The 13388-nt window shown below is 34.2% G+C and overlaps 1 protein-coding gene across 1 annotated transcript in view; it reads right to left on the reverse strand.

The window, feature by feature from the left end:
* LYPLAL1 (lysophospholipase like 1) overlaps positions 1 to 13388 on the reverse strand; it is a 30289-nt gene that overhangs the window by 8564 nt on the left and 8337 nt on the right. Inside the window, exon 3 of the mRNA XM_007471855.1 lies at positions 1797 to 1966. Within this exon, the coding sequence (XP_007471917.1) occupies positions 1797 to 1966 (170 nt within the window). The remainder of the gene's footprint in view (positions 1 to 1796; positions 1967 to 13388) is intronic.

Consider the following 13388-nt stretch of genomic DNA (forward strand, 5'->3'; position numbering starts at 1 on the left):
AGCTAGGCAGTGGTGGACTTTAGATTCGACCCATTTTGGTCACTATACTATTATGCTCTTCAGGCTGTTAGTCCAGCTATCAGATCAATAGGCATTTTCCAGTCAGACAAAAAACTTTCTGCTAAAGCCATCTAACATCCAGACAGACAAAAACAAGCACTATTTTTTTTTTACTTCTATTTACCATTCATATTACTCTCTATGTTTAGACCTCTACACTATAATAGTTAAAATTTGATTTATTTGCACGTCTCAAAATCTCAGATGCCTCTGATACTTTCCTATTAAATTGTTCTCTAATAGCCCCAAATACTTATGACCTCTTTTCATCTGAATTCCTGTGATACTTAACTACTTAAGTCATCAATTTACAGATCAGGTCATGCTGCTCATTATAAATGTTTAGCTCTGTGCTAGGCATTGTGATGGGTCCTGAGAAATAAAAATAAATACAGATGATCATTCCCTTTGAAGAGCTGTCAGTTATATGGCTTTAGGGCAATCATCAAGGCTGGCTGGCCTTACAGTTACCATTTTAAGTACCTCGTGGGCTCTTCTAGGTTGTAAGCAACTGTGGCATCCCTGTTCTATTTACCGGTGTGTCTCTTTGAGCATCTAACTGACTGCCAGACACACAGTACTTAGAAACAATATTTGCTAAATCACTGAATGACAGAATCTGTTACACATTTACATATTTTGAATTCTATCTTGTAACTGTTTCATGATGCCCTAGACTGAATTGGTGCCCCTTCACTATGCTCTTCCCAGTACTCCCATAACATTCTGTATTTATCTCTATGACACAGATGTTAAACACAGAAACATAGAAATATAGAGTTAAACACTGATGAGGAAACAGAGGCCCAGAAAGGTGATGTTACTGCACTGGAGGGCACACTGCTTTTAACTAACAAAAGTGAATGCTGAAGCCAAGACAGAAAAATGTATTCCATCCATTATATCATATTGCTTCTCAACTCATTGTTTAGTACTTCAATAAACACAAAGGAAGTTTATTAATTTGCCCAAATCCTGTATACACAGGATTTCAATGTACATTTTAATGTTATTTAGAACATGATGTAGATACTTAATTTGCTTTATAATTTCAACATTAAATACAACTCATTATAAATTAAATAGTTATTTGGAAATAACTCTAACAAAAGTCCATCCTGTATCATTCACATTCTATACAGTTTATCTTATTTTTGTATGTATTATAAAATAGTTTTATGTATTTTATGGTTGCAGAAAAAGAAAGGGATGTAAGTAGAATAAAGCTTATGTAAAGGCATGCTATATCCCCTTGGGAGGAGAGACTGCTAAAGACATGTTTAACAAAAGTTTATGAATACCTTATTCCTACAATATTAACTCCGAAGAGTTTACTTTTCACGAATTTGATGTTATATTTTGACTCTGTATTCTAATTTATCTTAATTATGGTGATAGTAGTTTAAACATATAAAACTTAAGCTAATAAAATAAAATGTTTTAAAAACTGGAATGAATAATCTCTTAATTGAAAATTAAAGTAGAAAGAAAATTTTAACCTACACGGGAGTCTTAAAGTATGTTATTATTAAAAAGAAAATCATTTAAAGTTTCATGAGCTTTTGCTTATAATTCTATTACCCTTAAAATTCTTAATATGTAAAGTTTATCTGAAACTGTGAATAGGTCAAATGACATACAAAGTGCTTCTAAATAATGTTCCAAGTAAAATTCAATGTATAGAATTACACAAAAGTGAAAAAAATATTTAAATTCTCAACATCTAAAGATCTTACCTACTAGTATCCTGTTCTTCTTGATACCACATTTTACTTCACCATCAATCAAATCTGTAAGCACCTGACACATTACATCAATTGATTCAAGGTGTTCTGGGCAGTCATTAGATATTTGAAATCTGTCAAACCATACATTGGAGAATCCTCCTTTCAAAGGAGTATATGGCCTGTTTAAAACCAAAAAAAGAAAAAGAAAAAATTAAAATAGATGTTTTAATTTCTAAAAAATTAGTGTTTTGAATAATTACAATTTCCTCCAAGTTTTAAAAGTTAAATAATTCACATTAAAAATATTCCCATGCTGATTGCCTTAACTCTCCTATACTTACCTTGGTTCTATTGACATTTATTAATGCCAGTTCATCATCTTAGTTTCTCCATCTTTTTTTTTTTTTTTTTTTTTAATACACAATGTATTTATTTTATTTATTTATTTATTTATGGCTGTGTTGGGTCTTCGTTTCTGTGCGAGGGCTTTCTCTAGTCGTGGCAAGTGGGGGTCACTCTTCATCGCGGTGCGCAGGCCTCTCACTATTGTGGCCTCTGTTGTTGCGGAGCACAGGCTCCAGACGCGCAGGATCAGTAATTGTGGCTCACGGGTCCAGTTGCTCCATGGCATGTGGGATCTTCCCAGACCAGGGCTCGAACCTGTGTCCCCTGCATTGGCAGGCAGATTCTCAACCACTGCGCCACCAGGGAAGCCCCCTCTCCATCTTTTAAGTTTCATAAATTCTCCAGAAAATCCCCAGGAAAAAAGGGTAATTATTTATTGTGTGTGCATGTTATTTTTTCCACTCAATTTAAATGATTATTTAAATATTTACAGCTAAATAAATACTGTCTGGCCATGCAAAAAGTCAATGCCTCAAGAGTAGAAAATATGATTTACCAAAATGCTTTTCAAAAGGTGGTTAGTTTGTAGCACATAAGTATGAAGGCTACATTAGTAATTTAAAGGTTTCTTGATCACATCCAGGTAGATTATCCTTAGGAGTCTTCAGTATTTTTGTTTTGTTTTGTTAATCAAGAGTTGGAGCTATATTATTTTTAAATCTTCTCAGGAACCTTCAAATGAGTTTAATGGGATACAAATAATCTTTGGAAGTGCTTATCATACAGATATTCCACACTGTTTGCATCATTTGGATCTCAAATTGGGTGCCTTGTTGGACTTAAAAACATTTAATGTGATAAGATGCCCTGAACTGGGTGTCTTGTTGAACAAGACTGATATTATAAGATGCTTTACATTTAAGTATGAGATGGGGTGGTTACAGTATTAGTGAATCTTGCTCTGGATGCTCTGTTATTTTAGGTATACATGTGTGTATGCACACGTTTGTGTGTATCCCAAGGTATTCCAAATATTCTGTTTTAATCAATTATAATGGGGTCAAGGGGTCCTGTATCAAGTCTTATGTTGGTAAAGGTAAATGAAGGGAATGAAAACACTCTTAGAGCTTCCTGTAGCAAACACACAGACGTTTATGGGGATATATAAGACACACATGGAGAACAATAGTTTTCCAAAGATGAGGAATAAGACAGTATAATAAAAGATACAGCTTTTCACTTCGCAAATCTTGCTTTCTCCTCATGTGAGCGTGAAAAACAGTTTTATAAGTAAGAAGACCACAGAAAACACAAACAGTGACAAAAGTATAGATGATAATTTGAAAGAAATCTAAACCAGTGATGACCACAGATGCAGGGTTTCTCCTAGACCAACACCCCTACTACTTTGCCCCATCTCAAATTCAGCTATATATACTCACCCTCCAGAGTCAGTGAAATAAAAGCATAAAATGTACAGCCAGAACAAAAAAATGGAGGGCTGAAAGACACCAGCTGAGATCTGAATGTGCTTCTTTGAATTTTCTTTAGTGAAAAACCAAGTGGAATCCTGGCAAACCCAAGGAGATAGAACTATTCAATTCTCATTCTCTCAACCACTGTAGCAAAAGGACTCTGCAGTCTGTGCAGATCTGACCATCAGAAACATCCAACTGTTAGGACCAAAGGGTGGCGCTGAAAGGAATAGGAGAACTACACAACTGTTGTTCTGTATTGGTCTTAACACTCTAAAATAAATGGATATCCACTTAAGGAGCCTAAAAGTCAAGAGAAATATTTTGGAAACTTTTTCAGAGAAAGTCAAAGAAATCTGAAACAAGACAGTTGCTCCGACTCAGATTTAACAAGAACTCATCTTCAGAGAACCTTGTATTTACTAAAATATAATCGTGTTATAAACTTTACTTGGTAACATACTTTCTAAAATTTGAATGTATATTAAAAATATCTCTGTAAGTCAGTACATAAAACCCTAACATTTTCTCCTAGTTTATGCACATGCATGAAATCTTGCAAATACAGGCTATTTTGTCTGTGTCTGTATTGTTTTGACGTCTTCCAATTAAGTCCTTTTTATTTTTTTGCTCAACTCTCCATTCCTCCTCTCCTCTCCCACCCCATTGTACATCCTGCCCTTCACACTAGGTAAACTATGTTAATGATCTGGAACGATTTTCTTTGCAAATACATTAAAACATGTTTCTTTACATTACAGTTTTTAGAGCACTTGCTTTTCAAAAATGAAATAAGCCTATTTGGTTTTCTTATGTGTGTCATACTTTTCTCCTTTAACAATACCTCATGGAAATCCTTTCATCTGATATAGCTCTTACCCATCCTTTTAAATAGCTATATAATATAATAAAGATGTTCCACAATTCAATCTGCCCTTCCCCTACTAATGGGCATTTATTTGGTACCCAGGTTTTAGCCACTAAGAACAATTCTGCATCAAACATTCACATATATGTTTTTACATACTGGGACTTTTATTCCTATGGAACAGAGTCTGTGAAATAGGACTGCTGGATTGAGAGGTATGATTTTTACCTTAATAGATGTTTCAAAGTTGCTTCCACAAAGGCTATAAAAATTCACCTTTCTACAAGAAAGGTCTGAAAACATCCTTTTGCCCAACAGCCCTACCCTAATTACAATAGGCACTAACACACTTTAAAATATTACCATTGAAGGGTATCAACTATAGTTTTAAAAGCAACTTTACTGAGGTATAGTTTACATGTATAAATGCACACATTTAAAATACAAAGTTCAAAGACCTTTGACAATGTATTTCCATTATGATACAGAACATTTCCTTTACTTCAGAAAATTCCATCTCGCCCACTTAAAAGCAAGTCCCATTCACTTCCCAGGCAACCGCTGACTGATTTCTATCACTATAGATTAGTGCTGCCTTTCCAGAACTCCACATAAAGGAATTACTTATTCATAACGTTGGCTATTTTATTCTACTGGGGTTTTGTTTTTTTTATTAGTTTAGAACCGCATCTGTGTATCATTGCCATAAATATTTTTCATTTGTATTTCAAGTATTTTTTTCAAATCAATTTCTGTATATTGACATAATGTATTTAAAGTATCTTTTTTTTAAAAGCCAAATAAAAGACTTTTACAATTGATATAATCTGTCCTGTTTTTTTTGTATTAAACTAAATTTCTGGGTCTTCTGATTTCTTTAAGGTATTCTCAATCCATACATTTTTACATATAGAATCCAAGATTTTCTTCTAAGATTTTTTTTTTTTTCTTTGCTGTACGCGGGCCTCTCACTGCTGTGGCCTCTCCCGTTGCGGAGCACAGGCTCTGGACGCACAGGCTCAGCGGCCATGGCTCACGGGCCCAGCCGCTCCGCGTTATGTGGGATCTTCCCGGACCGGGGCACAAACCCGTGTCCTCTGCATTGGCAGGCGGACTCTCAACCACTGCGCCACCAGGGAAGCCCCCTTCTAAGATTTTTGTTTTCATTCTTACATTTAAGTTTTGAATTTTTCTGGAATTAACTTCATACATGAAGTGACCTAAGGGTTCAAATTCATTTTCTCCCAGATGGACAGCCAGTTGTGCCTGCACTACTACAAAAAACCAAAAACTTTTCTCATAAAGGTGAAATTCTACCTTTGCCATATTATAGTTCTGAATTATCTAGTCTGTGTCAACCTAGGTAAATAAGAGAATTAAACCCTAATACCTAATACATTTACTATCTATAATGAATGGGCTTCTCTCCAAAGCATCTAGATTGGTACTAGTTTTGTTCTATCCTAGGCAAAAATCAAGAAAATGACAAGTCATTTTGTGTGTTCTGTGACTCAGGTGAAAAATTTTGGTTGGGAAAGGCGCTATTTTGTTCCACTGATCTATTTATCTACTCCTGTGTTAGGATCATATCGAACTGTATTTACAGTGGTTTTAGAATATGTTCTGAGGTGGAGTCAGGTGGGCCCCCTCTCCCTACCATCATTACCACATGTCTTCCAGACTTGTCCTACCTATTCTCAGATATCTAATCTTCTTTATCTAAGAAATTAATCAAATATTTAGTAAATTCTTAAATAATTCCCCTTAAAAGTCCTTGTGGGATTCAGGACTTCCCTGGTGGCACAGTGGTTAAGAATCTGCCTGCCAATGCAGGGGACGTGGGTTTGATCCCTGGTCCGGGAAGATCCCACATGCCGCGGAGCAACTAGGCCCATGTGCTACAACTACTGAGCCTGCACTTTAGAGGCTGCGAGCCACAATTACTGAAGCCCGCACGCCTAAAGCCTGTGCTCTGCAACAAGAGAAGCCACCGCAATGAGAAGCCCAAGCACGGAAACGAAGAGTAGCCCCCACTTGCCACAATTAGAGAAAGCCTGTGCACAGCAACGAAGACCCAACACAACCAAAAAAAAAAGTCCTTGTGGGATTTAACTAGTATTACATTATTGCCTGGGAATTAACATTTTATGACATGAATCTGGGAGGTGGGAAGATTTCTGCAGACTGTGCTCTTCCCAGGATCGGCCACATTCTGGGCCTTACCTCAGGCTTCTCCTGCCTCGTTCCCCAGGCTCTAAGTGGGTACACTGGGTGCAGAGAAGATAAAATCCTGTGCTAGCTCTCTATGGGGACCCCCACAGAGCCTAAATTCTCCCTCATTCCTGTAGGCCTTCTGACTTCAGAAGCTGCTTGGCTCAAGAGAGGTAGATAAATTGGAATCAGAAGGGGAGAGAAGACAGAAAGCATTCTATCCTCCCACCTCCCAGAATCCCTTCTCAGGATTAACTTTCTTAAAGTACTCTGAAAATGAAAGCAGGTGCTTTCCATACAGCATTTATGTCACTGTTAGAGAAAAAGAACTCTCAAACTATTGAAATTGTCACTTAAATCACAGTGATCTTCTGAATGAAAACAATATACAACACTCATACTAAAGCCTGAATTAGACTGGTACTTTTTTGACTTGTTTCTACTTCCTTTTTCATTTTCTTCTGTTTCTCTAAGGGTTTATTTGCCTGTCGAAGCACTTAAATAAGGATGATATCATAGGCTAAAATATGAATCATTCTGGGAACTCAGCCATTAATAGAAAAAAAATGACATTCACTTAACTTTTTGTCTTTGACAGTACCTTACTTAATTAGAGATAGATGCTCCATAGAATATAAGTTTTACTAATATAGTAGCCTTTTGTTCTCTCAGTTCTAAGAAAATTAATTCTGTTCAAAGGAGATAATAGGAAAAATGTGATGAAACAAAGAATAATTTTGAACTTTTTTTGTTAATAAAACAATCAAGAATGCATAATTTTCCTAAGATGTTAGGAAAACCTTTCAATAAAGCATGAAATTAAGATTGTCTTTTAAAGCAGGTAAACAAACTGGCACATATATTACACTCATTCACCTTCTTCCTCAAATAAACCACTTTATTAGCTGGTATAAAACAGCTCAGACATTACCACCATAAATAAATATGTTTGGCAAAGAACATCTGTGTGGCTCCTCAATCAACCAATCAATCAATCAAACCATTATACACTGGTAAAATATTAAGCGGGAATGAATGTCCAAGGTCTAAAAAAATAAAGAGTTGACATTTCAGCTTGACACCCAATTTTGTTCCCTATAAGTCATAAAATCGAAAGGTCATTCATAACCTTTCAGATAACATCATCGGGTTCCAGGCTTCCTCTCTGTGCTCAGTTCACTGCTCTTCCCCCAACATTCACTAGGTTCCAGTCACATTTCCCTCATTTTTCTTCAGGACCACATCACTACTGATCCAGGAACTTAGCACCTGACATTCCCTCTCCCTGTAATGCTCTTTTCCACAGTGATACCCCCAGTGCCAAGAACAAGTATTTGTTGAATGATGAATGCCAATAATCAGTTGTGATTTGGGAATATTTTTTGTCAGCAGAACACCTAAAATTATTTTATTTTGCTCTGAATATCTTTTGACTTTAATTCTTGTAATATCCATTCTGTGATTTCCAGACAAAGGTCAAAATTTTCTTTTGTTGGTTTTTTTTAGAAAGAACATGTTTCTAAGAAAATAAGTTTTACATACTAATAGATATTTAAATGTACCATTTAAAATACTTACCAAAGAAGTATACTATTTCTTCAAAATAGCAGTTTTTAATGAGGGTTCCTTGCCAGTGGAGTGTACTTATAGTACAGATCCACTGTTATCAGGAGAGAGATCTCCTAATATCATGCTTCAGGTATGAATCCTAAGTGATGGAGTAAAGATGAACCCATTACTAAACATACATCAAGAGTGCCTAACCCTGTTTCAGAATATATGTTTAGTGAAAATTATAAACATGCACTTCATGTGGAAAAACAGTGAATCGAAAAGTAGAGGCACTACTGACTGAATCTTATTACTTTTAGAATTTTTCAAAACACCGAGAAACTATACCATCATATAAATTATTGATGGCCCATTAAAAATTACTGTTATTTTTTAAATGGAAATTCTACTAGTAAACCCAAACCAAGAAAACCTCTAATTACAAATACAGCTAAAGTATGTCACAAAATAAAAATCTTTATTGAGCACTTCAATCAAATATAGTCTAAATTAACATAATAAAACAATGAAGCAATATTTTCCATTTAAATCAACACAGCAACTAAATGCTGATTTTTACTTAATATGCCCCTCACTCAGCTGATTAAAAACATCTATTAAACAGGGTTGAGAAAAGGAATACCTTATAGCCAAAGTGGCAATTCACAATTTAATCAAAACATACTGATATGTTGTAATAGGCCACAACTGGGTAACCATAATAGACTATTGTTCTCTTCTTACGTTCTTTAAAACATGTATGATGTTTGAAAGCAAAAATTATAACTTTGTTTGACAGAGTTTTCAATGTACATTGATAAAACATATAAAACAAACATAACATAAAGGTGGGGAGGGTAAAGGAAACTATATGGTTGTAAGCCTTCAACATCTTGTGTAAAGTGGTAAAAAGTAAACAGGTGAAAGGTGTGATATGTATCTTATGATCCCTGGAACAATCAGGGAAAAAAGGAATAAATGAAAACAGAGTATTAATTTTCTTAAATCCAAAAAAGATGGAAAAGGAAAAAAGAGTAACAAAAAGCGATAAATTTAAACATATCAATAGTTACAGTAAATGCAAATGGTCTAAACAAATCACTTAAAAGATAGAAACTGACAGATTCGTTAAAGAAAAAACAAAGCCCAAATATATGTTATCTATAAGAAACCTACCTTAAATATAATGATATAGGTGTTAAAAGTAAAAAGATGAAAAATATACGCTATATAAACAGTAAGCATAAAATCTGATATATACTATATTATTATTAAACAAAGTACACTTTGAGGAATTACCAGAGATAAAAACGAACATTAAAATATAAAAGTAGCTATTAATGAGGAAGACAATAATCCTACCTGGGAATGTACATAATATAGCTTAAAAACCATGAAGAGAAAACTGACAGGACTAAAGGGAGAAATAGAACAACCTACAATCATAGTTGGAGATGTTAATACCCATTCGTTACTAATAGAATGACTTAGAATCACTAAGAAAATATAAAATTTGAGTAATACTATAGCCACCTTGAGCCACTGACATTTATAGAACCCTATACATAAGGGCACAGAATAACAGTCACCAAGAAGACCTTATGCAAGACCATAATACAAGTGCCAAAGAATATCAAAAGACTGAAACTGTACAGAATATTGGCAGCAGTAGAATGAAATCAGAAGTCAACAGCAATAAGAGATTGAGAATAGCCCCAAATATTTGGAAATTAACAACATATTTCTAAATAACTTACAGGTTAAAGAAGCTTACAGAACTCTGTTTTCCATATCTGGCCAGAACAATATCTTTCATCCCCCATGCTCTTCTTGAGGAAACAGCACTATGTAACTTCTAAGACTATGTCTTAAAAGGCAATACAGCTCCTTTCTGATTCTCCCTAGGGCATTTGTACTTGGAACTCAGGCTCCACTCTGCCAGGAAGCCCAAGACACCAGATAATGAGAACTCATGCAGGTGTCACAGTAACAAGACCAAAGGAAGGTCCCAGCTAATATTTAGTATTAAGTGCCAGATATGAGTGAACCTTCAGATGATTCCAGTCCCTAGCAGTTGCCAGTCATCCCCAGCCTTCAAGTTTTCCCAGCAGAGGCCCCAATTATCATAGAACAGAATCAAGACATTAGTGCCGTGCCCTTTCTGAATTTCTAACCCACAGATGTGTCACCATAATAAAAGTTGTTTGGGGTGGTTTGTTACACAGGAATAATAATGGGAACATAAGAGAGATTAGAAAATATTTCAATATAAATAATACTAAAAATACAAAAGAGAAAATTAGTGGGAATTAGCTAAGGCAGTAATTTGTGAGAAATTTAGAGCTTTAATGTAATAAATAGGAGGAACTAATAAATATAAGAGCAAATATAAATGACATAGAAAACAAATAAGAGAGCAAAATAACAAAGCCAAAGCTGGTTCTATGAAAAGAAAATTAAAATTAATAACCCCTTGGCAAGATAAAGAAAAAAGAGAAAAATATACAAATTATTAATATCAGCCATGGAATAAAAGATATCAACACAAATCCTAAAGGCATTAAAAGGAAATATCACAAACAACTTTATGCCAATAAATTTTGTAAATTAGATAAAAACTCCATGAGAAACACAAATGATCAAAACCGATAGAAAAAGAAACAGAAAATCTTAATATTCTCATTATATGAAAGAAACTGATTATCAAAACCTTCACAGAAGAAAACTTCAGGTCCAGGTAATTCCACTAGTGAATTTTATCAAACATTGAAGGAAGAAATAGCACAAACTCAGAAAACAGAGAAGGTAACATTTCCTAACACATTTTAAGAGACAGTATGACCTAGATAACAAAACTTTATAAAGACATTAAAGAAAACTACAGATCAATACCCCTCATGAACACAGATACAAAATTTCTCAACAAAATAACAGCAAATCAAATTCAGCTATATATAAGAAGGATAATAAATTATGACCAAGCAGCGTTTATAATAGGAATAGTTGGTTTAACATTTGAAAGTCCACCAATGTAACTCACCATGCTGACAAAATGAAAGACAAAAATCAAGATTATCTCAAAACAATATAGAAAAAGCATCTAACTAGTTCATAAAGAAAACTCTCAGCTAATTAGGCAAAGAAATAAATTTCCTTAATAAAAGGTGCAAAGAAAAAAACCTATTAACTAACATCATACTTAATGGTGAAATATTGGACACTTCCCCTCTAAGATTACACAGGAAGGCATCCCCTGATTCTATTAAACACTTTATCAGAAGTTCAAACAAGCACAATAAGGCAAGACAATAAAATAAAATAAAAGGAAGACTGGGAAGGAGAAAGTAACACTGCCTTTATTCATAGATGATATGCTTGTTTACACAAAAATCATAAGGAATCTACTAAATAACTACTAGAAATAAGTGAATTTAGGAAGATAGCAAGATATAAGAACAAGATACAAATATAAAATGTGTTTCTAGGTACTTGTAACAATCAAATTAGAGATTTAAATTTTAAAAAATTCCATTTACAATAACACAAAAAAACATAAAATATTTGTGAATAAATTTGGCAAAAGACCTCTATACTGAAAACTCTAAACCACTGCAGAGAGAAATGAATAGAGATCTAAATAAACGGTGACACACCATGTGCATGGACTGGAAGACATCAATTTTCTGTAAATAAACCTGCTATGGATTACATGCAATTCTAATCAAAATCCAAACAGGTGTTTTGTAAAATTGATAAGTGGATTCTAAAATTTACATACAAATGCAAAGAACCTAGGATGAAAAAGTGTTAAAGAGAACTTACACAATTTGATTACAAAGTTCCCTATAAAGCTATATTAATCAGAACAGTTTTATATTGGCATAAAATTCAAAAAATAGACCAATGAAACAGAACAGAGTTCAGGTAAGAATCCATTAAAATATGTTCACAAAAACACAAAAGTACTTATAGCAGTGACATACATTGTTTTCAAAAACTGGAAATAATTCAAATGTCTATCAACAGTAGAATGGATAAATAAATGTGTGGTATATTCACACATAATATCTACTCAAAAATTTTTAAATGAACTACTGATAAGCACATAAACACTATGTTGAGTGAAAAGAAGCCAGACACAGAAGGTTAAATTATCCCATTTAGTTGAAATTCAAGAACAGGCGAAACTATACTACAGTGATAGAAATCAGAACAATGGTAATCTATGTGTGGTAGGAATTGATTGGAAGGAGGCACAAGAAAACTTTCTGGGGTGGTGGGAACATTCTCTATATTTGAAGTAAACAAGTGCATATATTCATAAAAACTGATTGACCGGTATGCTTAAGATGTTTGCATCTCACTGTAAATTTTACTTTTAAAGAAACGTATTAGGACTTCTGGTCACAGGATTTCATTAAGAGAGTGACAATGCAAACCAGACAGGGACAAGATATTTGAATGCATACATCTAACAACAACAACAAGCTGTATCTAAAAAAAATACAGAGCTTTAACAAATCAGTAAGTAAAAGATAGACAACCAAATAAAAACATGGGCAAACAACATGACTGGGCGTTTCTTTTGAGGATATCATCTGGAAATTTGAGCACTGTCTCCTCACCTAAATTAAAACTGCAAACCCAAATAAGGCTTAAGAATACAACCCAGAAACACAGATCTGGAAAATTTCCTCAAGGATTATCGGTAATTCTTTGGATATTTCTATATCTTGCCCACATGAATATCATAGACTACTCTAAGTAACTAACATTTATTGAGTGCTTATTTTATGTCGGACTTCGTGCTGAAGAATTTATGTACATTATATGTTCAATTCTCACAACTCTGAGGTAGATACAATTATCTCTACTTCAGTGCTCAAGAAATTGGGACACCATTAGGGAGGCAATATACCTTTGCTCAAAATCTTATAGCATTAAGTAGAGAAATCAGGATTCAATCACAGGTCTGCCTAATCCAAAAACTGCATTCTTAAATACTGTACCACAATACTTCCATGTATCTTCAATCTCCTACTGAATAATATTATCATCTTGGGTATTTCCCTGACCTATTGGCCTAACAAGTACAGCAAAAAAGACGATGAGTACTACACTTTTGGTTCTTTTTTTTTTTTTTTTTTTTTT

Source organism: Lipotes vexillifer, unplaced genomic scaffold (assembly GCF_000442215.2).
Source record: "Lipotes vexillifer unplaced genomic scaffold, Lipotes_vexillifer_v1.1 scaffold566, whole genome shotgun sequence".
In the NCBI taxonomy this organism is placed as follows: Eukaryota; Metazoa; Chordata; class Mammalia; order Artiodactyla; family Lipotidae; genus Lipotes; species Lipotes vexillifer.